The sequence below is a fragment of the Phoenix dactylifera genome, chromosome 3 (genome assembly GCF_051530095.1).
Source record: "Phoenix dactylifera cultivar Ajwa chromosome 3, Ajwa_hap1_PhDact_Kaust_v1.1, whole genome shotgun sequence".
NCBI classification, from domain to species: domain Eukaryota; kingdom Viridiplantae; phylum Streptophyta; class Magnoliopsida; order Arecales; family Arecaceae; genus Phoenix; species Phoenix dactylifera.
This window is the reverse complement of record NC_143192.1, coordinates 40710613-40737992: the sequence shown is the minus strand read 5'-3', so window position 1 is coordinate 40737992 and position 27380 is coordinate 40710613. Positions and strand designations below refer to the sequence as shown.

The 27380-nt window shown below is 50.5% G+C and overlaps 2 protein-coding genes across 2 annotated transcripts; both read left to right on the top strand.

Moving 5' to 3' along the window:
- Positions 1-463: 463 nt before the first annotated feature.
- Positions 464-16326, top strand: LOC149768103 (uncharacterized). Its single transcript, XM_089929939.1, has 3 exons — positions 464-2314; positions 2397-3231; positions 16250-16326. Exons 1-3 carry the CDS (start codon positions 1721-1723, stop codon positions 16324-16326), a joined length of 1506 nt encoding a protein of 501 aa, XP_089786065.1. The 5' UTR covers positions 464-1720.
- A 5357-nt stretch (positions 16327-21683) lies between these two features.
- LOC103720381 (heavy metal-associated isoprenylated plant protein 44-like) lies at positions 21684-23549 on the top strand. The gene is made up of 3 exons (XM_008810055.6): positions 21684-22043; positions 22783-22858; positions 22953-23549. Exons 1-3 carry the CDS (start codon positions 21843-21845, stop codon positions 23267-23269), a joined length of 594 nt encoding a protein of 197 aa, XP_008808277.2. The 5' UTR covers positions 21684-21842; the 3' UTR covers positions 23270-23549.
- Positions 23550-27380: the final 3831 nt, after the last annotated feature.

The window sequence follows — 27380 nt, the reverse complement described above, 5'->3', positions numbered from 1 at the left end:
TGGGGAATAGCCTGTCGTTATCAAGAGATCTCCGACTCGGGGTCGGAGCGCTGGATCAAGGGGCAGCTGACTCGGGGTCGGGCTGCGGAGCCGAGGATATCCGACTCGGGGTCGGATTGCTGGATCAAAGGGCAGCCGACTCGGGGTCAGGCTGCGGAGCCGAGGATATCCGACTCGGGGTCGGATTGCTGGATCAAAGGGCAGCCGACTCGGGGTCGGGCTGCGGAGCCGAGGATATCCGACTCGGGGTCGGATTGCTGGATCAAAGGGCAGCCGACTCGGGGTCGGGCTGCGGAGCCGAGGATGTCTGACTTGGGGTCGGAGCGCTGGATCAAAGGGCAGCCGTAGTCTTCCTGGGCGCGCGTGCCGGTCACGTGGGGCATGGCGGCTTATTTCCCCCGTAACAGTAGCCCCCCACTTCCGAGCCTGGAACCAGAAGGGGAACAGGTGAAGGGAGTGATGTTTCGAGATTGCCGCCGTTCCTCGGAGAGGCGCGCGCGCTTCGAGCTCCCCGCCCTTTTTATGGCGTATGGCGGTTATTGCTGACCCGGCAGTCTGAGGATTTCGGCGGACATCCTTCCTTAATGGTGTCGATTCGCCTTTGGGGCGCGAGCGACCCTTCGGCAGCCAGGCGTCCTCTGGCGTCATTGAGGCGTCACTTGCCTTTCCGCCTATTTAATCGGGGGCCTTTCCCCGTCCGTCTTCTTCTTTACAGATATTTTCAAGTTTCCCCTTTGCGCTGCTGTTGCTGCCGTCGGACTGTTCGCTCGTTTCTCCTTTGGCGCTCTCGGAGCCGCTCTTACCTCTTTTCCGGTGAGTTTTCCCCATTCTTCAGCTTAGGGCTCTCCATACTTTCCCCTCTTATACTAGTGTACTCCAGTCGCTCCGGTCTTTCCCCCCTTCCTGTCCCCGTCCTGACCGTAGGTTTATTGGCCATTAGGAATGGGCGAAGTGAGGGCAGACCAAATTAAGTCGGAGCTGGTCGCCACAGACTTAGACAGACTCGTGGCTCGGTACCACCTTCCCGAGGCCTGCAACGCCACGCTCCCGGGGCCTGAGGAGAGGATGTCCCATCCTCCTCCAGGGAAGATCGCCATCAATGAGGGCATTCTCCAGGCCGGGTTCTGCTTTCCCCCTTCGGACTTGGTCATGCAGGTGCTACGGGGTTTAAGAGTGGCACCGACGCAACTGGTGCCGAACTCGTGGCGGGCCCTGACGGTCTTCCAGGTTCTCTGCCGTATGCACGAGATCCCCGCCACCCTGAATGTTTTTTGGGAGTTCTACAGCCTGAGCGGCCACCCCCAGGACAAAGGGTGGTGGTGCTTCGCAGCGCGGCGAGGATGCGGCCTTGTCAAGGAGGCTCCTACCTCCATTCACAAATGGAAGGAGCGCTTCTTTTTTGTTGATGCAGATCCCTCTTGGGAAATCAGGGCGACCTGGGAGACCCCGATGAAGTCTCCGATCGGCCTATCGAGACTGTCAAGGGAGGAGTCCGATGGCTTGGCCGCCTTGAAGGGGTTGGTTGCCGAGGGCCAGCTCCCCCCGGTGGCCCGCCTTATTTCCGAGGATACTTTGGTGAATGTCGGTCTGAGCTCGGTTCCCACCGACCGTGAGTCCGCCACCGATTCTTTCTTGACTTTTTCCCTTCTTTCGTCCCGTTCTTTCCTTTGGTTTCTCCGTCTCCGACTATCCCGTCCTTTTTGCAGAGATCGACGACGTCATGCGGTCGGTGAAGACAAAGGCTGTTGGTAGGACGTCCCTGCTGGAAGCAGCCCAGAGGAGGAAACGAGCTCTTCCGAGCGGGGCCCCGCCGGCGAAGAGGTCCCGTAAGGAGGTGCCTCCGACGCCGACCGACGAGTCCGGGCCCACCGATCAGGGAGACGTCGTGGGCACGGACCGGCAGCTGACGCTGTATCAGCCCTCCGGCGGTAAGATTGCCGCTACTCCGGAGGTATCATCCGAGCCTGCCCGAGACGGACGGGTCGGACGTGATCGGTCCCCGACCCGGCCTCCGACTCGGTCGGCTCCTGACGACTCGAGGAGGGACGCGCCGAGGCCCCGACCGAGCGAGACCCTATCAATTCCTGGGGTGACCCCCGCCCCGAGCGCGATCGGCCGGACTCTTCCCCAGGCGATGGATAGGGGTAAGGCTGCAGAACCACCGTCCGGCTCTGGGGAGAAATCGGGGTCTGCCTTCACTACCGATGGCGCCCGAAATCTCATCGAAACAGTGCTGCTGGAGAAGGACCGTCGGCGGGTCCGGGAGTTGGAGGTCTCTGACGTTGGGGCTGCCAGCTGTGTCTGTCTTATGTCGGTGAGTGTTCTTCTGGCCGCTTTTCACCATTTATTGGCTCTGTTGTTCTCCGCCTGACTCCCTTATTTTTCCTATTTCTTAGCTCGCCCAGTACATGATCCGTCTGGAGGAGTGCTACAAGGAACAGGCGGGGCTTCTGGCGAAGGCCGAGGACCGGCTGAAAGCAGTGGAAAAGGGAGGCCAGGCTGTGGCAGGCAGGACAACCGGGGACTTCGAGGCGAGGCTCCGGGAGGCCGAAGAGCGGGCACTCGGCTTTGCTGCCCTCGAGAGGCAGCTGTTGGAGGCTCAGGAGCTTGCCTCGGGTCTCGAGGGCGAGGTCAAGAAGGCGGATGAGCGGGCCGAGAAGCAGTCCCGGAAGGCTGCCGACTACCGGGAGAGGTGGGAGAAGGCCCAGCGGTCAGCCGACAACGCCCGCGACCGAATTCGGTCTCTTGAAGCTAAGCTGGGCGAATTGGAGTCGGCCTTGGAGAAGTCCCGTGCGAGCGATCAGGAGCTTCATTCGCGCCTGACGGAGGCTGAGGCTGCTCGCATTGCTGCCGAAGCGAAGCACAAGGAGGCTCGGGCTGAGCTGCTGAGGGTCTCCACCGAGGCGGAAGGCCGGATTGTGGCGAAGGTCTTGGAGGCGAAAGCCCAGATTATGGAGCGGGCAGAGGCGGCACTGGCCGAGAGGAGTGCGGAAATCGGGCGTCAGGCGGTAGAGGCTTATCGCCAGTCCGCCGAGTTCGCTCATGATATGTCGGAGGCAGTACAGACCTATCGTCAGTCCGACGAGTTTGTCCGTGACGCGTCGGACGCGGGGGCCGAAGCCTTTATCTTAGGCTTCGAGGAGGGCCTGGCAAGGGTGTCGGCTAAGTACCCCGAAGTTGACCTGAGCGAGATTTCCCTTCTCGACTCCTCTCCGGCGCCATTACCTGCTGGTTCTCCTGCTGCTTCCCTACCTCCTGCGGACGAGCCCGACGTTCCCGACCCGGGAGTTCCTCCAAGCTGACCTCTTGTACCTTTCGTTGTCTTCTCTTTTTTTTGTATACCGGGGTTTTGCCAAATTGTATGGGCCTCGGCCTTGAAACAATGAAAATTAATGCAAGTTGAATGTTTCTTCATCTCGCCTTCGTCCTTCTTTTTCTTTTAACTCTCGGTAGCGTCTTGCTGACTCCTGGCTCCCGAAATTCTTCCGGCGCTAGGCCAGGCATCCGAGGGTTAGGCCTCAGGAAACTCTTCCGGCGCTAAGCCAGGCATCCGAGGGTTGGGCCTCGGGAAATTCTTCCGGCGCTAAGCCAGGCATCCGAGGGTTAGGCCTCGGGAAATTCTTCCGGCGCTAAGCCAGGCATCCGAGGGTTAGGCCTCAGGAAACTCTTTCGGCGCTAAGCCAGGCATCCGAGGGTTAGGCCTCGGGAAATTCTTCCGGCGCTAAGCCAGACATCCGAGGGTTAGGCCTCGGGAAATTCTTCCGGCGCTAAGCCAGGCATCCGAGGGTTAGGCCTCAGGAAACTCTCCCGGCGCTAAGCCAGGCATCCGAGGGTTAGGCCTCAGGAAATTCTTCCGGCGCTAAGCCAGGCATCCGAGGGTTAGGCCTCAGGAAACTCTTCCGGCGCTAAGCCAGGCATCCGAGGGTTAGGCCTCGGGAAATTCTTCCGGCGCTAAGCCAGACATCCGAGGGTTAGGCCTCGGGAAATTCTTCCGGCGCTAAGCCAGGCATCCGAGGGTTAGGCCTCAGGAAACTCTCCCGGCGCTAAGCCAGGCATCCGAGGGTTAGGCCTCAGGAAATTCTTCCGGCGCTAAGCCAGGCATCCGAGGGTTAGGCCTCAGGAAATTCTTCCGGCGCTAAGCCAGGCATCCGAGGGTTAGGCCTCAGGAAACTCTTCCGGCGCTAAGCCAGGCATCCGAGGGTTAGGCCTCAGGAAATTCTTCCGGCGCTAAGCCAGGCATCCGAGGGTTAGGCCTCAGGAAATTCTTCCGGCGCTAAGCCAGGCATCCGAGGGTTAGGCCTCAGGAAATCCTTCCGGCGCCAAGCCAGGCATCCGAGGGTTAGGCCTCAGGAAATTCCACTCGTTGGTCGACCAAGGCTGGCGCATGCCGAGGCAACTGGTCGGGGCTTCAGGCTAGTCTGCTCCTGGGATGGTCATCGGGTTAGCCTGGCATCCGAGGGCCGAGCCTCGGGACCTTCCACTCGTTGGTCGGCCAAGGCTGGCGCAAGCCGAGGCGACCGGTCGGGGCTTCCGGCTAGTCTGCTCCCGGGATGATCATCGGGCTAGCCAGGCATCCGAGGGCCGTCAAGGCTCAGGAAATTCCGCTCGTTGGTCGGCCAAGGCTGGCGCAAGCCGAGGCGACCGGTCGGGGCTTCAGGCTAGTCTGCTCCCGGGATGATCATCGGGTTAGCCTGGCATCCGAGGGCCGAGCCTCGGGGCATTCCGCTCGTTGGTCGGCCAAGGCTGGCGCAAGCCGAGGCGACCGGTCGGGGCTTCAGGCTAGTCTGCTCCCGGGATGATCATCGGGTTAGCCTGGCATCCGAGGGTTGTCAATCCTCAGGAAATTCCGCTCGTTGGTCGGCCAAGGCTGGCGCAAGCCGAGGCGACCGGTCGGGGCTTCAGGCTAGTCTGCTCCCGGGATGATCGTCGGGTTAGCCTGGCATCCGAGGGTTGTCAAGCCTCAGGAAATTCCGCTCGTTGGTCGGCCAAGGCTGGCGCAAGCCGAGGCGACCGGTCGGGGCTTCAGGCTAGTCTGCTCCCGGGATGATCGTCGGGTTAGCCTGGCATCCGAGGGCCGAGCCTCAGGGCATTCCACTCGTTGGTCGGCCAAGGCTGGCGCAAGCCGAGGCGACCGGTCGGGGCTTCCGGCTAGTCTGCTCCCGGGATGATCATCGGGCTAGCCAGGCATCCGAGGGCCGTGCCTCGGGAAATTCTGCTCGCTGGTCGTGCGCTTGTCGCTCGCTGCCCGACGGGGTTTCTCCGTGGCCAGCCGCGATCATGTTTCTCCTTTTCTTTAAGCGTTGCCTGGGGGAACACGAGAAGGGCATTAAACGCTAATTAATGCGTTACCTGGGAAATCGGATCACCAGCTGCAGCTTGCGAGGAGTGTTAGTTGAGCGGCCGCGATACGCGGGTTCTTCGAGGAGGATACGGCCTGGGCGCGAGCGGAGATATGTGGACCTAGGGGTACATGACACCCGGATTGTCCTGCACAAAGAATGCGGTTTAAGGAGAATGACGCTTAGGAAATCGCGGGGAGATACGCCTCGGGAGTCGGAACGGCTCCGGTTTCAATGCGCCTGCATTTATTGGAGCCACCCGCATCAGAACGACCAGGGGGCCGCAGTTTGGCTATAAATACAGGTGCAGGTACGATGGAGTTTGCCAAGCCGGAGCTGTTCAGGTTGCCATGGATCGCGGACCTCCTCCTTGGCATATGACTGAGAGACTCCTGTTGAAGGAAAGGGGAGACGCTCTCCTTGCGACTTCAGCCAACTAGCCGTTTCATCTGGGATCAACAAGGAGGGTCTTCCCGGCGGAGCTCCGCTCTAGGCGTTTCATCCGGGATCACATCTCCCCTCCTTGAAGTTCAGCCTCCCGATTGAGCTCTGCACCAGACGCTCAGTCCGGGACCGCGCCTCCATATGCTCTTCCCCCTCGTATTCCTTCTCTTTCCTACCACTGGGGAGGATGGAAATATCCTTTGGAGGCGGCGTTCCCCTGGGGGCAGCGGGAGCTTCTTCTGCGGCGGCTCCTCGTCTTTTTGGTGAGGTGCTGGATGGCGCCTCCGGTTAGAAGCACCCACTTCCGGTGGGATTGCAGCTGCTTTGGGTTGAGGGTTTGGGATCCTCGGTCCTCAGCTCCACAGATTCTCCACCTCTTCTTTGCTTTCTTTACTCCCTAATTCCCCTCTGGGAATTCCTTGTAATCACACGAGCACGCCATTGTAACCAGAAATTATTGAAATGAAAAAGTGTTGCACCTTTTCAAATTGTCTTTCTGGCCTTGTTGTTCTACTGGTAATACATCCGCAGGTTAGCGGAATTCCAGCCCCTTGGGATTTCTCGGCCGTCTAGGGCTTCCAACTGGTAGGAGCCAGGTCGGTTTACCCAACGAACTTTATACGGGCCTTCCCAATTCGGCGCTAGCTTCCCTCCTTCCGTAGGTTGAGATGCCTTAGCTCGCCTCAGCACCAGATCTCCAATTCTGAAAAGCTTCGGTCGGACTTTGGAGTTGTAATATCGGGCCACCCTACGCTGATACATTGCCATCCGAACCTGCGCCATTTCCCTTGCTTCTTCCAAGAGATCCAGGTTCCCTCGGAGTTGCTCCGAGTTGGCCTCGGGTCGGTGTGCGGCTACCCGAGGTGAGGGAAGTCCGAGCTCTACGGGGACAACGGCTTCCGTGCCATAGGTTAGGCTGAAAGGCGTCTCCCCGGTAGGAGTCCGATGCGTGGTCCGATACGCCCAAAGGACATTCTCGAGTTCCTCGACCCAAGCTTGCCCCGTCCGTCCGATCCGCGCTTTGATACCTTGGAGGATTGTCCGATTTGTGACCTCGGCCTCGCCGTTGGTTTGGGGATGCGACACGGACGTGAACCGATGTTCGATCCCGAACTCCTCGCAGAAGTCTCGGAAATGCTTGTTATCAAACTGTCGACCGTTATCCGAGATGAGGACCCGAGGTACCCCAAATCGGACGATGATGTTCTTCTTTATGAACTTCCGGACTTGCGCCTCCGTGATGGTGGCCAGTGGCTCTGCCTCCACCCACTTGGTGAAGTAGTCGATGGCGACAATCAAAAATTTCCGCTGGGCCGAAGCGATGGGGAATGGTCCGAGGATATCCATTCCCCACTGTGCAAAGGGCCAGGGGGCGGTGATTGGCGCCAAGGGAACAGAGGGGACTCTCTGGATGTTGGCGTGGCGCTGGCAGGCGTCGCATTTCCGTACGTGATCCTTTGAGTCTTCCAATAAGGTCGGCCAATAGTAGCCTTGCCTCATGATCTTATGTGCCAGGGACCTAGCCCCCAGGTGCGATCCGCAGATGCCTTCGTGGACTTCGCTGAGGGCGTAAGCCGCTTCCGAAGGGCGGAGGCACCTTAAGAGGGGGGCGGTGAACGAGGTCCGATACAGCCTCCCTTCGTAGAGTACGTAGTGGGCGGACTTCATAACAAGTCGCCGAGCTTGATCTTCATCTTCGGGGAGGATCCCTTCGGCGAGGTAAGCTACAAGCGGGTCCATCCAAGATGGTTCCGGATCAATTGCCATTACCGCTTCAGCCTCGCCGATGCTCGGGGCATCTAGGGTCTTCAGGTATATCGCCCTTGACAAGTTGTGTGCCTCAGCGCCCACCAAGCGGGACAACCTGTCGGCCCTAGCATTTTCGCTCCTTGGGACCTGCTGAATGTCAATACTGCCGAGGTCGGGAATGAGTGCTTGCACCTTCCGGACGTAGCTCTGCATGGTCGGGCTCCGTGCCTCGAACTCCCCTCGAACCTGCCCGACCACCAGCTGGGAGTCGGTGAAGACCTTCAGACGCCGGATGCCGAGCTCCTTGGCGAGTTTGAGTCCCGTGACTAGGGCCTCGTACTCCGCCTCATTGTTGGTCACTGGAAATCCGAACCTCAAGGCATACTCGGCTATCACTCCATCGGGATTGGTAAGGACCAGCCCAGCCCTTCCACCTTCAGGGTTCGACGACCCGTCAATGTGGAGCGTCCAGATCGGGAGATCGAGGCTGGGTGTTCCTGGCGGCCTAGGTTCCGTCTCCTGCACAGTGCACTCAGCGAGAAAGTCCGCGAGCACCTGGGCCTTGATGGCGGGCCGGGGCTGGTAGCGGATGTCGAACTCACCAAGTTCTACTGCCCACTTCACCAGCCGTCCCGCATTCTCAGGATTGCTGAGGATCTGCCGCAGTGGTTGATCGGTCAAAAGGGTGACAGAATGAGCCTGGAAATAGGGGCGAAGCCTCCTGGTCGCAGTCAGCAGCGCGAAGGCGATCTTTTCAGCCTTCGTGTACCGCGTCTCGGCATCCCGGAGGACTCGGCTGGTGTAGTACACGGGCTTCTGAAGTTTTGCCTCTTCCCGAACCAGTACTGCGCTGACTGCGGTTGGGGAGACCGCCAGGTAAAGGTAGAGCATCTCCCCCTCTTGCGGCTTGGACAGCAGGGGAGGAGACGCCATGTACTCCTTGAGCTGGTCGAACGCCACTTGACATTCAGCCGTCCAGAGGAAGTCTTTCGGGCGCTTCAACACCTTGAAGAACGGTTGGCAGCGTTCGGCCGATTTTGCCACAAATCGTCCGAGCGCGGCGACCCTCCCAGCGAGCTCCTGAACCTCCTTCACTTTGGTCGGAGGGGACATATCTTGGATGGCCTTGATTTTGTCCGGGTTGGCCTCGATCCCCCGCTGGTTGACAATGAAGCCGAGGAACCTCCCGGCCGAAGCACCAAAGGCGCACTTCGCTGGGTTTAGCTTCATACGAAACTTCCGCAAGGTGGCGAAGGTCTCCTCCAGATCCGCAATGTGCTGATCCGCATGGCGGCTCTTTACCAGCATATCGTCCACGTACACCTCCATGTTTCGGCCGATCTGCTCCTTGAAGATTTTATTGACGAGGCGCTGGTAAGTAGCGCCAGCGTTCTTCAGACCGAAGGGCATTACCTTGTAACAGTACAGCCCCCTGTCTGTTATGAAGGCCGTTTTCTCCTCGTCCTGTGGAGCCATCATTATTTGGTTGTAGCCGGAGAAGGCGTCCATGAAAGACAGCAGCTGATATCCGGAAGTCGCGTCGACCAGTTGGTCTATTCGCGGGAGCGGAAAGCTATCCTTGGGGCACGCCTTGTTCAGGTCGGTGTAGTCGACGCACATCCTCCACTTCCCGCTCGCCTTCCGGACAAGTACGACGTTTGCCAGCCACTCGGGGTAGCTCACTTCCCTTATGAAACCTGCCTCCAAGAGTTTGTCTACCTCCTGGTCGACCACCCGGATCCGATCCGGGGCACAGTGTCTCTTCTTTTGCTTTACTGGTCGGTGGGTCGGGTCGACGTTGAGGGCGTGAGAAATGACCTCCGGGTCGATCCCAGGTACATCGGCCGCCGACCAGGCAAACACATCAACATTGGCTCGGAGGAATTCCACTAACCGGAGCCGAGCTTCCAAGTCGAGGTTGGCACCGACCCGGACCGTGCGGTCCGGGCGGCCTTCTTCGAGGGGAACTTCGATTACGCCCTCGGCCGGCTCCCCGTGCCGCAAGGCCACTTCGTCTCTGGCGTCAAGGGACTCGACGCTTAGGGCCTCCATGGGCTTCTTCCCTTTGAGAGTTGCTAGGAAACACTGCCGTGCGGTTGGTTGGTCACCTCGGACCTCTCCAATCCCGGCCGCCGTGGGGAACCGCATGAGCAAATGGTAGGTAGAAACCACCGCGCGAAGGGCGTTCAGTCCGGGTCGTCCGAGGATAGCGTTGTAGGCCGAGGGGACACGGACGACCAAGAACCCGAGTCGCACCGTGGCTTCTGCGGGTGCAACGCCCGCAGTCACAGGCAGCTCAATGACACCTTCGGCCGAGATAGCGTCTCCAGTGAATCCCGAAGCTGGAAGCAGTCTTCGGTATCGTGGCCGTGGTCTCGGTGGTACTCACAGTACGCCCGAGAAGGCCTCCTCCCAGGGATCTTCTTCATCTGCCTCGGGACCGGGAGGTCCTCCCGCCCCTTGACCTCCATGAGGATCTGGGCCCGGGGGGCCAGGAGTGGGGTGTACCGGTTGAAGCGTCGGTGCGGAGAACGAGGGCGTGTGGCGCCGTGGTTCCTTGCTGGTGACGGGCTTCTGCGCCGGCGTTGAGGCGTCGGGCTCCTCCTCTGGGGTGCCTCTTTTCGCCTTTTCTTCCCGGGCTTTAGAGGGGCCTCGGCGGCCTCCTTGTTCCGGTGGGATGCTGCCTCCTCGGCGTCTGCATACTGGTTTGCCCGAGATAACAGCTCCGGGAAGCTCCGCGGCAGGCGTTTGTCCAGGGAGAAGGTGAGTCTGCCCTTCCGGAAGCCACGCTTCAGGGCTGAGAGAGCCACTTCCTGGCTCAGGTTCCGGACCTCCAGTGTAGCCTTGTTGAAGCGGGTGAGATAATCCCGCAGGCTTTCTCCCTCGTTTTGCCGGACATCAAAGAGGGAGTCGGAGACCAGTCGCCGCCTGCTACTAACGGCGAAATGGCTGATGAAGAAGCGGGTGAACTGGTCGAAGGACTGGATGGAGTTAGCCTCCAGGCCGGCGAACCATGCCCTTGCCGGGCCACGGAGGGTCGCCGGGAAGGCCTTGCAGAGGAGCGGATCCGATGCTCCATGGAGGAGCATAAGAGTCCTGAAACTCTCCACGTGGTCCCGCGGGTCCGCCGCCCCATCGTAGGGTTCGATCGCCGGCATTTTGAACCCCGGCGGGTTCGGGGTCCGCAGGATCCTCGAGGCAAGCGCCGGCTGGGAGGAGATCTCCAAGTCAGCGAAGGGATCTTTGGAGTGGCCCTTCAGGACCTGGAGTTGTCTGTGGAGATCGTCCACCCGCCGGTCCAGAGAGCGCGACCGGTGGGTGGGGGACAAGGAGCGGCGCGAAGGGGACCGACTGGAGTGCGGGCCCCTCGAGGACTGGGGTGTCTGAGAACGCGCCCGGGTCCGCCTCTCGTACCCCGCACAGCTCCGATGAGAAGGTCCTGGCAGAATGGACCGTACTCGAGAATCCTCCTCGCGCCGGCGCTCCTCTCCATGGGAGAGGAAGGAGCGCGGGTTGTGAGGAAGAGGCGAGTGCTCGGGGGGCAGCGGCTCCTGAGCCCGTTGCGGCACCCGAGAGATCACACCCTGCAGATTCTGCACTGCCTCCGCGAGGGTGCGAACCTGCTGGGCTAGCTGGTCGAACTGAGCAGCTTCGACCGTCTGAATGGGAGAAGGGGTGGTGGAGTGCTGCTGAGAGTGCGTTGGGGACGCAGCAGCCTCTCGGCCGGAGGCGCGAGAGGCTCCGCGACCGGAAGCATTGGAAGCTCCACGACCACCTCGCCGTGCCATTACGATCGTTCTAAGATTCGGTGCCCTTCCTCTAGCGCCAACTGTTGCTGGTGGTCCAAACCGTGAACGATTGGCACTGCGGTGTGAACGGGGTTCCGTCTGAGTTGTCTTGGTTGGCGTTGGCTGCGCTCCACCTTCCGCCAAGAAACCTGCAAACAAGCCTTGCACCACCACCAGGGTGGTGATGGCCCTCCGACGGTCAAGTCAGAGGAGATTGGAGGAGGAGGAGAGGTGATAATCGCAAGTAAGAGAGTGCTCTGGGAGATATTGCTCACCTCCCCCCTTTCTCCCCCCAGCCGCATATATACCTGGCTGGGGGGTCTCTCAGGGGGGTTCGTTATCGTGGGGCACGATGGTGTGGCCACTGACATGGCCGTTACAGGGCGTCGTGGAGCAGCACCGGGTACGGCCACGTCAGGGCATAGTGGGGCTCCGCTTTGTACGGCTGATGCAGGAGATCGTGGAGCAGCATCGGATACGGCCGTTGCAGGGAGTAGTGGAGCAGGAGGCCGCGGCGTGCCTCTGGGGAATAGCCTGTCGTTATCAAGAGATCTCCGACTCGGGGTCGGAGCGCTGGATCAAGGGGCAGCTGACTCGGGGTCGGGCTGCGGAGCCGAGGATATCCGACTCGGGGTCGGATTGCTGGATCAAAGGGCAGCCGACTCGGGGTCAGGCTGCGGAGCCGAGGATATCCGACTCGGGGTCGGATTGCTGGATCAAAGGGCAGCCGACTCGGGGTCGGGCTGCGGAGCCGAGGATATCCGACTCGGGGTCGGATTGCTGGATCAAAGGGCAGCCGACTCGGGGTCGGGCTGCGGAGCCGAGGATGTCTGACTTGGGGTCGGAGCGCTGGATCAAAGGGCAGCCGTAGTCTTCCTGGGCGCGCGTGCCGGTCACGTGGGGCATGGCGGCTTATTTCCCCCGTAACAGATACCATCAATATCAGAATATTCACCATGCTTTAAAAAGTTTTCAAGATTAAGACAACACTTTTTCAAATCATCTTCATTCAAAGATTTTAACTTTCTAAAATTAAACAAAAAACCAAAAATATTTTCATATACGGTAAATTGTTCAAACCTATTTTGAATTGAAAAAATAGCTTGATCTACTATATATAAAAAGTAATCAATTTTAAAAGATTCTTCAGCTGATCTTGTTATCCCAAAACTATTATCATCTCCATACAGTTCAGTGCACGGTGGTTACCCCCCAGGGGCATCAAGAATGCAGCTGGCTAGCAAGAATTCTATTAGCATCTGATTAGCTTGATCTCAACTTCTATTGAAGGGAAGGGAATGCCACGTCAATACCATCTACTCATTCATTATGCACTAGGGGTTACCTATAATCAGTTTCATCTTATCAGGTATATAATTCCAAAGTTGCATGTTTTAAGGCTTTGAACATCTTTAAAAAAAAAAATAGCTATAAAGATATGCAGCGACAGCAACATCATCGCCTCAGGGTTTTGAAAGGGCCGATGGTTGAAAATTCAGAAATGACCTTCAAATTAATCAGAGAAAAACCGGAATGAACCACAAGGACATGAAGGGGAACCCTAGAATTGCCTCCTTTGCTAAATCAACAAAAGACAATAACAATCCCATACCTCACAAAGCTGATGTGTACGCCGAGGCTACGGTGGACGGCCGAGCAGTCGAGGCAGAGGAAGATCCTGTACGTCACCGATGCCTATGTAGGGTTCTTAGCATTGCAATCAAAGCACATCTGAGACGGAAAGATCCACGGTCAGAAGCGATCAAATCTGGAGGATCCCGTCGGGATCTGGAGTTCCCGCAGCAGATCCCCCAAACCCAAACGATTTTCAGGAAAACAAGTGATCGAAATTGAGTCGAACCCAGAGCAAATTTATAAGGACAAACCTACGAGACTGATTCCAATATAAGGGGGGAAAAAGCAAAAAAAGACGAAGAAGAAGAAGAAAAAGAAAGAGAAGAACTTGAACAGATTACCTTGTTCTCCGACTTAGATTTGAGCTTTTTGAATACCGCGTTCTTGTCGGTGAAGCTTTCGGGAGCCATGGCTACGATGGTACGAGCGGGGAGAGAGAGGACGGGTTTTTTTTTCCCGAGAGGAGGTTGGGAGGTTGAGGTGGGGGGGCAAGAACCTCCTCTGGGGAATGGGAGGTCGGAGACTCGGAAGAGGCGAAGAGCTGAGGAGGAAGTCAGACTCGGAGTCGGAAGTCGGGACTCGGGAGGGCTCGCCGCCTCGGTCGCCGTGAAGCTCGGAGGTCGGAGGAGACGAGGACGGCGACTCGGAGACTCGAAGTCGGTGAGGAGAGGACGGGAGGCTGGAGGCCCGGAGCTGAGGAGCAGAGGAGGCCCGAAGCTGAGGAGCAGAGGAGGCCGGAGCTCGGAGCCGAGGAGGAGACAGCACGGACTGCACGGACGCACGGTGGACCGGAGCTCGGAGCCTCGGAGCTTGGAGGTCGGAGCTCGGAGTCGAGGACGGCAACGTCGGCCGTCGGCGAGGAGAGCTGGAGAGGACTGTAGGGACAAGGTTGCCCGCCCGTTGCTTGTCGTCGTTGTCGACGACTCGACGTTGGCCGAACTGCCGAAGGGACGCGCTGCAGCCTGCAGGCTGTAGGCCTGGAGCGACGTACGGGCGGAGCCCGGTAGCCATCGTCCGTCCCCGTCGCCAGTCGCCAGTCGCCGTCCGTCTTCCAGACGCCACCGCCCACTCCCACTGTCCCACACTCTGCCAGAGTGCCAGCCAGACGCCACCGCCCACGCCAAGCGCCAGCCATTAATGGAGCAATAAAAAAAAAACATGACATGGCTGGGTGGGGCCTTCCCTGGGCCGGGGGCCTTAGGCGACCGCCTCGGTCGCCTAAGGCTCGAGCCGGCACTGCTTCTGGCTGGGTGTTTTCCTTGCATCGTTTTCCGTGCCCTGTTGTTGTCTCAAACCAGACACAAATGAACTTTGGGTGTTTCCCCTTGCATCGAATTCCGTGCCTGAATTGTGAATCGGACTTGGACCGGGTTCAAACTGTGAACCGGTTTCATCTATGCCGTGAATAAGGTTTGATCCGAGTTGAATGAATGGGTTTTGTTATGGTCTGATTGAACGAGTGATCAGTAGAATGGATTGAGTTTGAGTTGAATCCGATTGGATCTGTGGGCTAGTTTGGTTTGGGCCTGAGATCTGATCTGGACCTGTAATCTAGTTTGGTTCAATTGGGCCCAATCTGTTTTGGGCCACAATTAGCTGTGGGTTTAAAGAGTTCTGATTTTGGGATTTTGGTTTACCTATTCTTAGGGTCTATGTCTGATCTTAGGGGCCCATTCTTGGATCTATGAACTTAAGGGTTTAAGGGATTAGAAATAGTTTAAATTATATTTCTTAGTTAATTAAATAATTAAAGTTTGTGTTTTAATCAGGGGTTCGTGATATCTGTGGTAGAAATTTTTAAGCGAGCCCAGGTAGGTGACCTATTGCTTTAAAGTAGAATTTTAACATGTACATTGCATATGTTGATGTTATGATTTATTATTGGCATTATTGTTAGAATTAGTATTAAGCATTTAATTTCATAAACTATTAAATTATTATGAGCATTATGTGTTAGAATTAGAAATTAATATTTAATTTCATGAACTGTTATGTACTGTACTATTGGGAGTTTGTTCATGACTTGAGTTGGAAAGTTGATTTGTTGATTTTTAAAATCCGCGTAACTATAGTCTAGGTCCCGCCAATGGGATGATACGTTGGCCCTGTCGACTTGTACTGAGGAACTAGTTCTAATACCGCGACCACCGGTGATAGAATAGTGGCGGCACAGGGGTGCATTTTGCTCTTCGGAGCGGCTCAGTGGAGCGTGAGTTTGGCACCAGGGGGTGCGGCACAGTGGTGCGTTGGCTCAGTGGAGCGGCTCTTTGGAGAGTTGTATTGGCACTTCGGTGTAACCATGCCACTGGGTGATGTGGCCGTAGTCATGCGGTTGAGTTATTTTGAGTCTCGGATCGGGTTTACGGATTATCGTGTGGATTTTTGGATTCCTGAGTTTAGTTGCTTTTATATGCATGACGACATGTTATATGATGACTTTACTGCATTATGTTGCCTACTGAGCTGTTAGCTCACTCCTACTATTTACATTTTTTTCAGGTGATGACATATAATTATGGGGATTACGGGATGGAGTGATCATGATGTATTTAGCCAGTAGTTATGGACTTTCTTTTGACTTATGTATATATATGGACATTTGAATTGAAAGTTGGAATTTATCTTTGTTTAGCTATTGATGTGGAATCTGATTTATCTGCCTTGCGTGCCTGCGGGGTCCGCCCTGCAGGTGCGCGGCGTCTGCTCGCGCCCCGGGCCCCGGGTTCGGGGCGTGACAGATTCATTGGTATCAGAGCCGAGGACGGCTCTTGTCCGATGGTGGGAAGGGTGTGAGGCCCAATAGTCCCACATCGGAAAGACTCGTTCCAGAGCCTGGGCATATGAGGCAGGTGTCTCCTAATCCTGCAGACGTGTTTTGGGTGGAAAACAAAATCGGGGAGGGGTGAAGGACGCTTGCGTGAAGCCCCAGAACTGGACAATATCTGGCAGGGGAGTCCCGTGTTCCCCCCTCATGCGGCCCCCACGTGGGCACTGGGTGCCTCACGTGCCTCGCAGAGGCGGGGGCGTGACATGTGACATTTCTTTTTAGTTGGTTAGAGTGTGAAGATCCGAACTGAAGTCGGCAAGGAGTGCCGACTTCAGTTGGTTCATCGTGGTCGTCCCCACGACGACCACGCCGGCCGAACGGCCAGTGGGATCTCCGCACACCCCCCCCTCTTCCCTCTTCCCCTCTTCCCTCTCCCTCTCTCTCTCTCTCTCTCTCCCTTTCTCTCTTCTCTGAGAGCCCCAATCTTTTCCCATTTCATTTTTCCTTCTCATTTTTCCCTCTTCTAGAGACGGTCGCCGGAGCCGTAGTCGTCGTCGGAGCCGCCATCGCCGCTGGGGAACCACTCGTCGACGACCGGAGGTGAGAAAGATATATTTTTTTTAATCACTTTTTATGGATTTAAGGGGAGAAATGAGGGATGCCAACCGGGTTCCTTTCCCCTGTTCCAAAGAGTTATTTTGGGATTTGACCGGCCGACGGTGGCCGGCCGGGGTCAATCCGGCCGAAATGGGTTCGGCCGGAGGTGGGTGAACGGGGGCCGGGCTTCCAGCCCCGGTCTCCCTCTCTTTCCTCCCTTTTCTTCCTCTCTCTCTCTCCTTCCTCTCTTCTTCTTCCCTTCCGTCGCCTGTGACCGTGGGGTGACCGACGGCAGCTGGCCGAGCGCCGCCGCCGAGGGCCGACCGGAACCACCAGCCACCCCCCCCCCCTTCTTCCTTTCTTCTTCTTCTTCTCCTTCTTCTTCCTCTTCTCCTTCTTTTTCTTCTTCTTCTTCTTCTTCTTCTTCTTCTTTCGGCTGGGTGTTTTCCTTGCATCGTTTTCCGTGCCCTATTGTTGTCTCAAACCAGACACAAATGAACTTTGGGTGTTTCCCCTTGCATCGAATTCCGTGCCTGAATTGTGAACCGGACTTGGACCGGGTTCAAACTGTGAACCGGTTTCATCTATGCCGTGAATAAGGTTTGATCCGAGTTGAATGAATGGGTTTTGTTATGGTCTGATTGAACCAGTGATCAGTAGAATGGATTGAGTTTGAGTTGAATCCGATTGGATCTGTGGGCTAGTTTGGTTTGGGCCTAAGATCTGATCTGGACCTGTAATCTGGTTTGATTCAATTGGGCCCAATCTGTTTTGGGCCACAATTAGCTGTGGGTTTAAAGGGTTCTGATTTTGGGGTTTTGGTTTACCTGTTCTTAGGGTCTATGTCTAATCTTAGGGGCCCATTCTTGGATCTATGAACTTAAGGGTTTAAGGGATTAGAAATAGTTTAAATTATATTTCTTAGTTAATTAAATAATTAAAGTTTGTGTTTTAATCAGGGGTTCGTGATATCTGTGGTAGAAATTTTTAAGCGAGCCTAGGTAGGTGACCTATTGCTTTAAAGTAGAATTTTAACATGTACATTGCATATGTTGATGTTATGATTTATTATTGGCATTATTGTTAGAATTAGTATTAAGCATTTAATTTCATAAACTATTAAATTATTATGAGCATTATGTGTTAGAATTAGAAATTAATATTTAATTTCATGAACTGTTATGTACTGTACTATTGGGAGTTTGTTCATGACTTGAGTTGGAAAGTTGATTTGTTGATTTTTAAAATCCGCGTGACTATAGTCTAGGTCCCGCCAATGGGATGATACGTTGGCCCTGTCGACTTGTACGGAGGAACTAGGTCCAACACCGCGACCACCGGTGATAGAATAGTGGCGGCACAGGGGTGCATTTTGCTCTTCGGAGCGGCTCAGTGGAGCGTGAGTTTGGCACCAGGGGGTGCGGCACAGTGGTGCGTTGGCTCAGTGGAGCGGCTCTTTGGAGAGTTGTATTGGCACTTCGGTGTAACCATGCCACTGGGTGATGTGGCCGTAGTCATGCGGTTGAGTTATTTTGAGTCTCGGATCGGGTTTACGGATTATCGTGTGGATTTTTGGATTTCTGAGTTTAGTTGCTTTTATATGCATGACGACATGTTATATGATGACTTTACTGCATTATGTTGCCTACTGAGCTGTTAGCTCACTCCTACTATTTACATTTTTTTTCAGGTGATGACATATAATTATGGAGATTACGGGATGGAGTGATCATGATGTATTTAGCCAGTAGTTATGGACTTTCTTTTGACTTATGTATATATATGGACATTTGAATTGAAAGTTGGAATTTATCTTTGTTTAGCTATTGATGTGGAATCTGATTTATCTGCCTTGCGTGCCTGCGGGGTCCGCCCTGCAGGTGCGCGGCGTCTGCTCGCGCCCCGGGCCCCGGGTTCGGGGCGTGACACCTGATAAATCTTTACTTCAATTGCTCTTTCTGAAGCTAGGAATGCATATATCAAACTATATGAAATAACCAGAAAAAGATGAAAGAAAGAAAGAACAGCAGGTGGGGGGGGGGGGGGGGGGGGGGCAACCATACTCTTTTTCTGTCTGTTTTAGAAGACCAGGATTGGCTCTATCCCTACTTGCAACTTACACTCAGCCCCTTTATCTTGGCCAAAGCCTAAGGCCCCATGCAGATTAAGCCAAAAGCTTGTAGCACCAAGGAACAAAGTGTAACTTGATATTTCCATTCATTCAAAAAAGGAACAAAAGTTTGATGGGAGCCGAAACGGGGGAGCAGCACCTCTCGCCAAAGAGGTGAGAGATAATACCATGCGAACCAGAGTTTGGTGGTGCGATCCATACTCCTTTTCATGTGCATTGGATGCGAGAAAGATTATGTGCGCGCCTGGAATCAAATAAAACTAAAAGGTACAGCTGAGTCGCTCGCCCTTCCTTTAATCCTGTCCAATGTTCCTTTTCCACCATCCTGTCATATTGGAAAGCATTCTGCGGACTACTTAGGTATCCCTGAATTCTGGTGGCTTCCAGGCTCTCTCAATGAAGTGTTCGTTATCCAAGCCTTCATGTACTAACGTATAGCACCATCACTTCGACCCAATCCTTGCACCTGAATATATTCCACTTCTTTCTTAATAGCAAAGGAACTCTCATAAGGGATGTTATTCCTTGAAGAGTGCTCTGAAGAATCTAGTGAATTCGTTTCTATCTAAATACAGAGCATCACATCAGGAAGTTTGTCTACTTTAAGTTCTCTTTGCGGGGCTTGTTCTTATTTAAGATGTACAAAAAGATAGCCTAAGAGCTGATTACCTCCACATGTTAAGCTTTGCTTAGCTTTCTTATGAGGTATACTGTGGATAGAAAGTTTATTCTCCGAGTCAGAATAGAACAACAATGATTTGGATACAATTTTCATAAAGCTCGCAAGAGTGCTTGCTAAGTTGGATAGATCTTTTGCGGCATATGATTATGGTGGTTTTCCGTAGGACATTGTGGGCTGTGGTCGCGGGCGCTGAGAGGCGATATTCAAGACTTTGCTGCGGGTCTCGGATTTCTAGGTGCTTTTTCAAGCCTGTTTACTTGCACTTCACTTGTCATGTTCAGAGAACATGGATGACATGACTTGAGATTCCCACCACACAACCTAATGGTTGGATGATCAAATAGAATCTTTATGGATGAGAAGGAAAAACCTAATGTTTCAGCATTTTTTAACTTCATAACAATGCCTTTATGATCGCCTCATAGTTCCCTACTATAGTTAGAGATATTTAGCAAAGGAAAATATTGACCTTGCAATGTAGCTGATTGGGTTGTTTCTCATGTTGTCCATCACTCTGGTAGTGTTACGTGAAACTATATCTCTATGACCCCTATGGAATTTCGAGATATTCGCATGCGGACGTCTCTGGTTGTATCTATGCTAGGATGATGTGATTCGCTTGTTTTACAAAAAAAAAAGGAAAAATAATGACCTTGTCTTAATTCAGCCATGGATTGAATTTTATCCGGAAACAAAATATAACTATTGTAATGACCATAATTACCCATCATGACAAAAATAATGGCGAGCATTCACATCCCTCTCTTCATGATTAGAGATGCTGATATAGAGGGATAGGCCTATGTGCATTTGATGATGCGGAGAACCTGCATTCTAATATAAACCATAATAAAATCTGACCCAAAATTTCATGCACATAGCTGGATGGGCCTATGAGTACTTATGCATCATAAGGATGTATCAGCAGCTTGGGTTGAACCTTGATTTCTTTGTTATTATAAACTATCTTCAGGTGGAACGAAATTTTCCTCAATTATTGCGACCTCTTCTTTATCCAACAATTTTCATTATGTCTTCTTTCCTTAGCATTAAAGGTGATTAGTAATATAAACAAGAAAATAAAAAGAAACCTTAGTGCACTCTTCAGTTTGAATGGAAAAGCTTGGTTATGTATAGCATGCAAAATGAACTTTATTCCTACGGTCGAGGCGATCATGATGCGGAGACAATTTTTGTAGCAAATACTCTGGTTCCAAGTGGAAGCTTGGAATCTCCTCTATTACTATCAAAAATTATCTTTCTCCACAATTTGCTGTATAAAATTGTAGCAATTGCCTATTTGATTAAATGAGCTGCGTGGACTTTAAAGGTTTATGGTGGAAGCTAACGTGTAGATGCTTAAAGCTCAGCAATGGGACCGTACTGGAAAGAATACTTTGAAGCCTCAAAAATCTCTTTCCAAATACATCATTCTATGTACTCTGTGATCCTTTTCCTTTTGTTTGTCTCGCGCGCACGCACTAAAGGCGCGCCAACTCTATTTACCACCACAGAGATATACTCCAAGAGCGTAATAGATAGGAAGAGTTTGATGGATACGTTTAAGAACTTCATATCTTTTTCCCGGAAAATACACCTGCAAATCTTATAAGCTAAGATTGGACAATTTTGATGAATTGATTGCATGGCCGGGACAACTATATCATGCTACCATGATTATATGTAAAAGTTTCAACTTCAACAATGAGCACGGTACCGGTGAATACTAATTTCTGAGCCAATCGTTACTCTTGAATTTTGATCTCGATTTAGGTCTCGAGAATGAGGGTGCGAATTGATTGAGTTGGTATTATCATGAGGTATTGGATATAGATGACTTGGATTCGATTACTACCCTCATCTTGGTTTCGGCCAGATGTCGTCCCAACCTTCTTGTCAAAATAAAACAAAATAAAATATGTACTATAAATAAGATAAAATAAACTCGATGGGATTTTGCTAGAAATGTTAGCTTTCTTTTATGGTGCCAAATGAATGCACGATCCATTGATTAATAAATGTGAAAGTGCTTAAGCTAGGCTTAGTTCTCAAGCAAACACAAGTTACTAATAAATTGGATTTTGTATGCAGATCCAAACCCGAACTGTTGATAGCTATAGTGGTGTCCCTATCAATATATCCTAGAAGCGTCCTTTGGTCACAATAACTCAAAAAACTAGGCACAAAAGCTAGGTTGGACAGAATAACTTTTCTAGCCGGGATAAGGCAAATGCGTGCAATGGTCATAAAAAGTTCAAGAAAATAAAGGGCATTTTAGAATACTTAATTTCCCACTGCGTCCGGTCTTTTTATAATTTCTCCAAATCCACATTCTTGTTCCCCTTGAATTAAAACTATATATATATATATATATATATATATTCTCTCTGGGTGCTATCCATGTCCTTCTGGTGGGGATCTTAACCCCACAATTCGAGCATTAATAAGAGGCAAGGGTCTTGGATACCATTCCCTCCTTAAAGGTTAAATTATTTCAAAGGGTGAGGTGACCCACCCCCAGGTTCAAAAGAACTTGAGCACAAGGTCTGGAAGAAAGAAAAGGCGTGGAGGGGAACCAATGGAATATTACGTAAGAGATTTAATAATTCTGCGAAAGGAAGCGATGCCTTGGTGGGAATATCTTGCGCTCCCTGCCTTCTAAATCTCTCATCCCATCAATCCTCCTAATTATATCTGCATCCTGTGAGCCATGGCGACAGCGCTGGGAAGAGCCATCAATTTCTTTCTCTCCACCATCTTTTACCCCTTCCGCTATCAAGGAAACAACTATTGGAGAAGTAGCAACACCTACTACTACAGCAGCAATCCTAGCAGCAGCAACACCCACTACTACTTCGACGAGAGCTACATCAACAAGAACATGGCCAAGGGACGACCACTCTCGCTGCAGGTTCTCCTTCATCTCTTGTTATACTTTCTGCCACTGCTACTTAAATTGCTTCCTGTTGTGAAGTGATTAAAGGATAATTGAAGAGTCCTCTCTCTTATTCACTGCATGCGCAGCTGCTCTTGATAGAAGTATAACACACGATAGCTAGAACAGTTAAATGAACCAAAGGAAGGCAAGTCCAGAATAATTATTTTTTTGAGCCAAGTCCAGAATAATTCTTTTATTGTATCGAAAGCTACATGCAGGAATATGTGAATAAACTCGTGGTTTAGGTTTGTCAAAAGCATGCCAGTTTCCCTTCAGTTTTAAGCACAAGTGAAGTTAAGCGTGCGCATCTCCTAGTTTAGAATGGATTCTCTTTGGTTGGTTGTTTGGCCCTTTGGCCCTTTGCCTTTTTCTTTGTCCCCCCGACCACTATGTCTGTGTACGTACGAAGCCGGAATTTGCTGCCCTGAACCTTTGCCTTGGGGTCGAGGGGACAAACCTTGCTGCCTTCGGCGCTGGTAGGACATGTCCAACATTTGAGAGATGGTGTTTGCTGACTGTTCCAAATAAGCAACAAACAATAAATTACATAAACAAAGATAAATAAGCAACTGCTTTACCTTGCGTAAGAAAAGGCATCATTCCTGAACCGAAGTTCTATATGTTATCCTATCCAACAGAATGAACCAAGGCATCATTCACAAACTTTATCATAGTTAAAAATTCTTACTTTCTCTCCATCTTTCTATTGCAGACAGTGGAGCTTAAAGTGAGGATGTGCTGCACAGGCTGCGAGAGGATTGTCAAAAATGCTATCTTAAGGCTTAGAGGTAGCTGCTATATATCTGAGATCATGAAATGTCATGAGCTAACCCGAACAGTGATATATTAGCTAACTGTAATGGAAAAAAATTCATGGCATAGGGGTTGATTCAGTGGAGGTGGACTTGGAGATGGAGAAGGTGACCGTGACCGGGTATATCGACGCGAACAAGGTGCTCAAGGAAGTGAGACGGAGCGGCAAGAAGGCAGAATTCTGGCCCAATCCTGATCTCCCCCGCTACTTCACATCGGCCGCCAACTACTTCAGAGACGAGGAATCCTTTCGTGACAGCTACAACTACTGGCGCCATGGCTACAATGGTGACAAGCACGGCCATGTCCCGGTGCCCCAACGTGGCGATGACCGCGTCAGCAACATGTTCAACGACGACGATGTCAATGCATGCCATGTCATGTGAGGGGGATCCGGGGACCAGCCTCTGTTCATCACTACTACTTGGGTGTCATGATGTGGGTGCGTTGTATGGTGTTATTATTACTGCATGTAATGGGTGGGGTAATCTGTGGCTCTGTGGGAGTGCTCGCGCTGGAAGGTCATAATAGTCGCCGCGCATGTGAAAAAAGGACATAGAAAGTGAGTATGTATCACCTGTGGTCCGTGCTGCGGAGAGATGTTCAGGTGTAAGGTTCATCAGTTTATCGTTGCCTTAAGTACTATATTTTTCCATGCAAATGAAATGATGAGAAATTTGGAACACACTCTAAATCGTAGAAATGTATTCCTAAAAAGCTTAACCGGATAGAATGAGCACTACAAGAAACTTGGACATTAGCGACGTTTTTTTTGGCTATTAGCGACGCTTTTTAGCGTCCGTAGAAAGCATCCCGACGCTTTCCAAAGCGTCGGTAACGCGTCGCCTATGCTACAGTGGAAAAAATATTTTCCGACACTTTTAAAAGCGTCGCTAATTCCAATTTAGCGACGCTTTAAAGCGTCGCTCTTTCCCGACGCTTTAAAGCGTCGCGAATTACCATTTGCCAAGAAAATTACCATTTGCGGTCTGCGTTGGGTTTGGCTATATAAATAGTTATTTTTTTTTTAGATCCGCCGATGTGGAACTAAAATGAGATAGTTTTTTGGCTTCCGACGATGCTTTTAAGGACGCTTTTAAGCGTCGTTATTTAACAACGCTAAAAAGCGTCGTTAAAAGTGTCGTCAATTACATATTAACTTCGACGACGCTTTTAAGCGTCGTCATTAGCCGACGCTTTGTTGACGGAAAAAAATTTTTGCCGACGCTTGGAATAAGCGTCGGCAAATAAGAGTCGGTAATTTTCTTTTTTTGTGTAGTGGAGGTAGATTTATTTATCTATTTTATATTTTCTTGCACTCTCCTTATATGTGGGCTGGACTTTCCTTTATGGGTGAACCTAATATAACTTAAGACTTCTGCTTTGATACCATGTTAAAATCACTATTTGTTCTAAAAGCTTAAGCTGATAGGTTGAGATGGATTTATTTATATATTTTCTTACAAAATGCAACTATTATAGTGCGGATGCTACCAGTACACCTAGATCTAGCCAGTATTTAGATATTGACCATACCAATATTTTTACAAACATACGTACATATATGTATGTATATGTATTGATGATTAGAACATAATAAAACATAATATCATACTATTAAAGCAGCCATTTTAAGGTATAAATTAGTAATTAAAATAAAATTAAAGTATATATTGACAAGAAAAATATTAACTAATAACTAAAATAAATAACTAAAAGATAAAATTAAAAAAAAATAAATGGAAATTTATAATTAAAAAATAAAAAATTTAAATGATGTATATGATTAAGATTAAAGTTAGAAAATAAATGTATTGTATTTTAAGATATAGATATAACTAAAAAAATAGTTAACAAAAAAAAAAGAAAATAAAATTAATGTTCTGTTTAGAACTAATATAAGTTAATTATATTTAATTTATATAATTAGTTAAATTTAACTGCTATTTCTTTTTCATGCATTTCTTCATTTCACATCCAAATAATGGGATGGGAATTATAATTCTAATTCCTTACTTTTTATTCTCATTCCATTCCGATTCTCATTTTAATTCTCTGCAATCCTAGAAACCAGACAGTGCGTCAAAGTTTCTGGATGCAAAGATTTATGGCTTACAAAAATGGGTGAAAAGAAAGGCAAAGAATGGCAGTGGTTCTGTTTGAATAGTATCATCAACATCGATATCTGCTCACTATTTTGTATAGATACAGAGACATAAAACCAATAGAACCAAACAGGTCAGCAGCTAGCTATCGAAATTTTACCTGATGACATATGATTTACAGAGCCTAATCCATTTTTGTCTTTTGAAAACAATGTATAAATTTTACTTGGAATTTAGGCCTGATATCGATCTGAGCTACCTTATAAATTCAGTCTAGGTGGGTTTCAGCTGGTTTTTCTATTAACCTACCTTGTGAGGACATCTTGTTTGGCATGCAAAATCATGTTGCAGTCAGCATAAATTGCCACATACCGAGTCCCCTTGCACCCCTTTGGAGAGGACAGCCATCAATGATCAATAAACAAGGATCAGATAAGGCGAATTTTGGCACGCAGCATTGCATCGAGAGGGCCATGCAATGAGTAAAACAGGGCTCTAGCCTAGGGTTGAATATTACATTGCCATGCGCCATTTTAAGGTAATTTAATCTTCCCCAGCTAGATAGATTTGAACTTGACTCAAAAAATTAACTCAAAACCCTAACTTGCTCGACATAATAGGTGGGGACATCAATGGCTCAGTCAACCTAAGCAGGTTTTTTTCAGGCAATGCGTTAAAGTATTCAGGCAATGTGCTGCACAACAAAGTTTATTCCTTTCCCAATACCTCTCACTAAAGCAAATGTGAGTTTTCCCGATTCTATTTTTCCGACGCTAGGGGGAAGCATCGGAAAAGTTTGCCTCAGCGCCAACCTTTGCCGACGCTTCCCCCTAGCGTCGGTAAAGCTCCACAAATGACGACGCTTTAAAGCATCGTTAAAAAATTAGGAAACGACAACGCTTACAAGCATCGTTAAAAAACATAAAACTTTCGGAACCGCTCGCCCGACCCCCTCTCCTCATCCTCGATCTCTCGGTCGATGCCCTAGCTGCACGCCGACATCAAACTGATCTCACCTCCATCCCGAGCTCCGATCGGCGATCGAAGATTCCGCTTCCCCGCCGCTGTCGACCTCCTCCTCCTCTTTGTTTTCTTCTTGTTTTTAACGCTCGCTCGGCTCCCTCTCCTCCTCCCTCCTCTCCAGCGCCGAGCGACCGCACGTCCACAACCTCCTCTCCTCCTCCCTCCTCTGCGGCGCCGACCAGGAGAGCCCTAGAGGTATTATGTTCTTTCCCTTTTTCGATATGATCTGTGTTTTCCTGCACCTTATGTTCAAAAACCAAAACCTATTCATTTCTTAATTCTTTCCTCCGCTGTTTCCACAATAATAATAGAACCCATATAACAACTCCAAGTAAAACACATTGCACTTCAAAGGTGTTTTTAAGCATTCTGGCATGCCATCTATTATTCTGAAAGACGATTCACCATGTTGGCCAACCTTGATTTTTGAGCAAAGCTGGAGAAATAAGTCTGTCTCAAAGCACCACCCCAGTATTTGAACAAAGCTAGAAAAGTAATTCATGACATCCTCAAAGTCAAAATTAAAAAAGAAAGAAGGGAAAAAAAAAAAAAACTGTTCATTCAAAACACCACCCAAGGATCCAGTTTTCAGCATATTGGTTACGTTGTTTCTAGAGGATGAAGAATAGACAAGAAAAACGTTCTTGTTGTCTAACAGATTTGACGCACTCTAAATGGGAGCCGCTAATAAGAACAGCTAAGAAGCTAGTGGATGAAACACATGTAGAGCCGCTAAAGCTTCAAAACTCTCTGAAATATTTCATCGCTTTGCTTCCAATCAGGCATCTTTTCCTTTTGTTTTCTTCAGAAAAAAATAAAATATTGATATTTCTAGGTATAATTCATGAGTAGCAAAAGCTTTTTTATTCTTACTCTTTATTTTGGCAAAAGATCGGAACATCCAAGAAAAGAACAAAGGAAAACTCAATTATTGATTTTACACTTATATGTCCTGTCAATTGCAAAGTCACAATGCTTGGTAGTTAATAGCTCTGGTAAAATTGTCATGGTTCTTCATCACAAGCTCTTGTTTATAGATTTTTAAGCTGTGGGTTGGGATTATAGGAATGCATTGGAATGAGGTAGATGCTTTCATAGCATTTCCAATTCAAGGTCGACATTTCCTGGATATTAGACAAACTAACTCACTTCAGACTCATGGTGGAAGTAGTTGCTCTATTAAAGTCATGCTTGAGACACCTTATTAGATGCTTTCTATATGCTAGCTTCAATTGTCAAATCCAGCATCTGAACAAAAGCTTCCACCATGAGTTATGTGACATAAAGCAAATCTTTCTGTATGCTAGCTTCCACCATGAGTTATGTGTTCCACTATGGCTTAGTCTCCCTTTCTTCTTTTTTTTTAATA

Bases quoted from the DNA above. Each gene is read 5' to 3' on its own strand.
- LOC149768103 (XM_089929939.1), top strand. From the start codon at position 1,721: ATGCGGTCGGTGAAGACAAAGGCTGTTGGTAGGACGTCCCTGCTGGAA. The intron at 2,315-2,396 runs GTGAGTGTTCTT...CCTATTTCTTAG, and splicing joins GCTGTGTCTGTCTTATGTCG to CTCGCCCAGTACATGATCCG. The intron at 3,232-16,249 runs GTTCTCCTGCTG...TCCCTCTTCTAG, and splicing joins TCCGGCGCCATTACCTGCTG to AGACGGTCGCCGGAGCCGTA.
- LOC103720381 (XM_008810055.6), top strand. From the start codon at position 21,843: ATGGCGACAGCGCTGGGAAGAGCCATCAATTTCTTTCTCTCCACCATC. The intron at 22,044-22,782 runs GTTCTCCTTCAT...TTTCTATTGCAG, and splicing joins GACGACCACTCTCGCTGCAG to ACAGTGGAGCTTAAAGTGAG. The intron at 22,859-22,952 runs GTAGCTGCTATA...TTCATGGCATAG, and splicing joins TGCTATCTTAAGGCTTAGAG to GGGTTGATTCAGTGGAGGTG.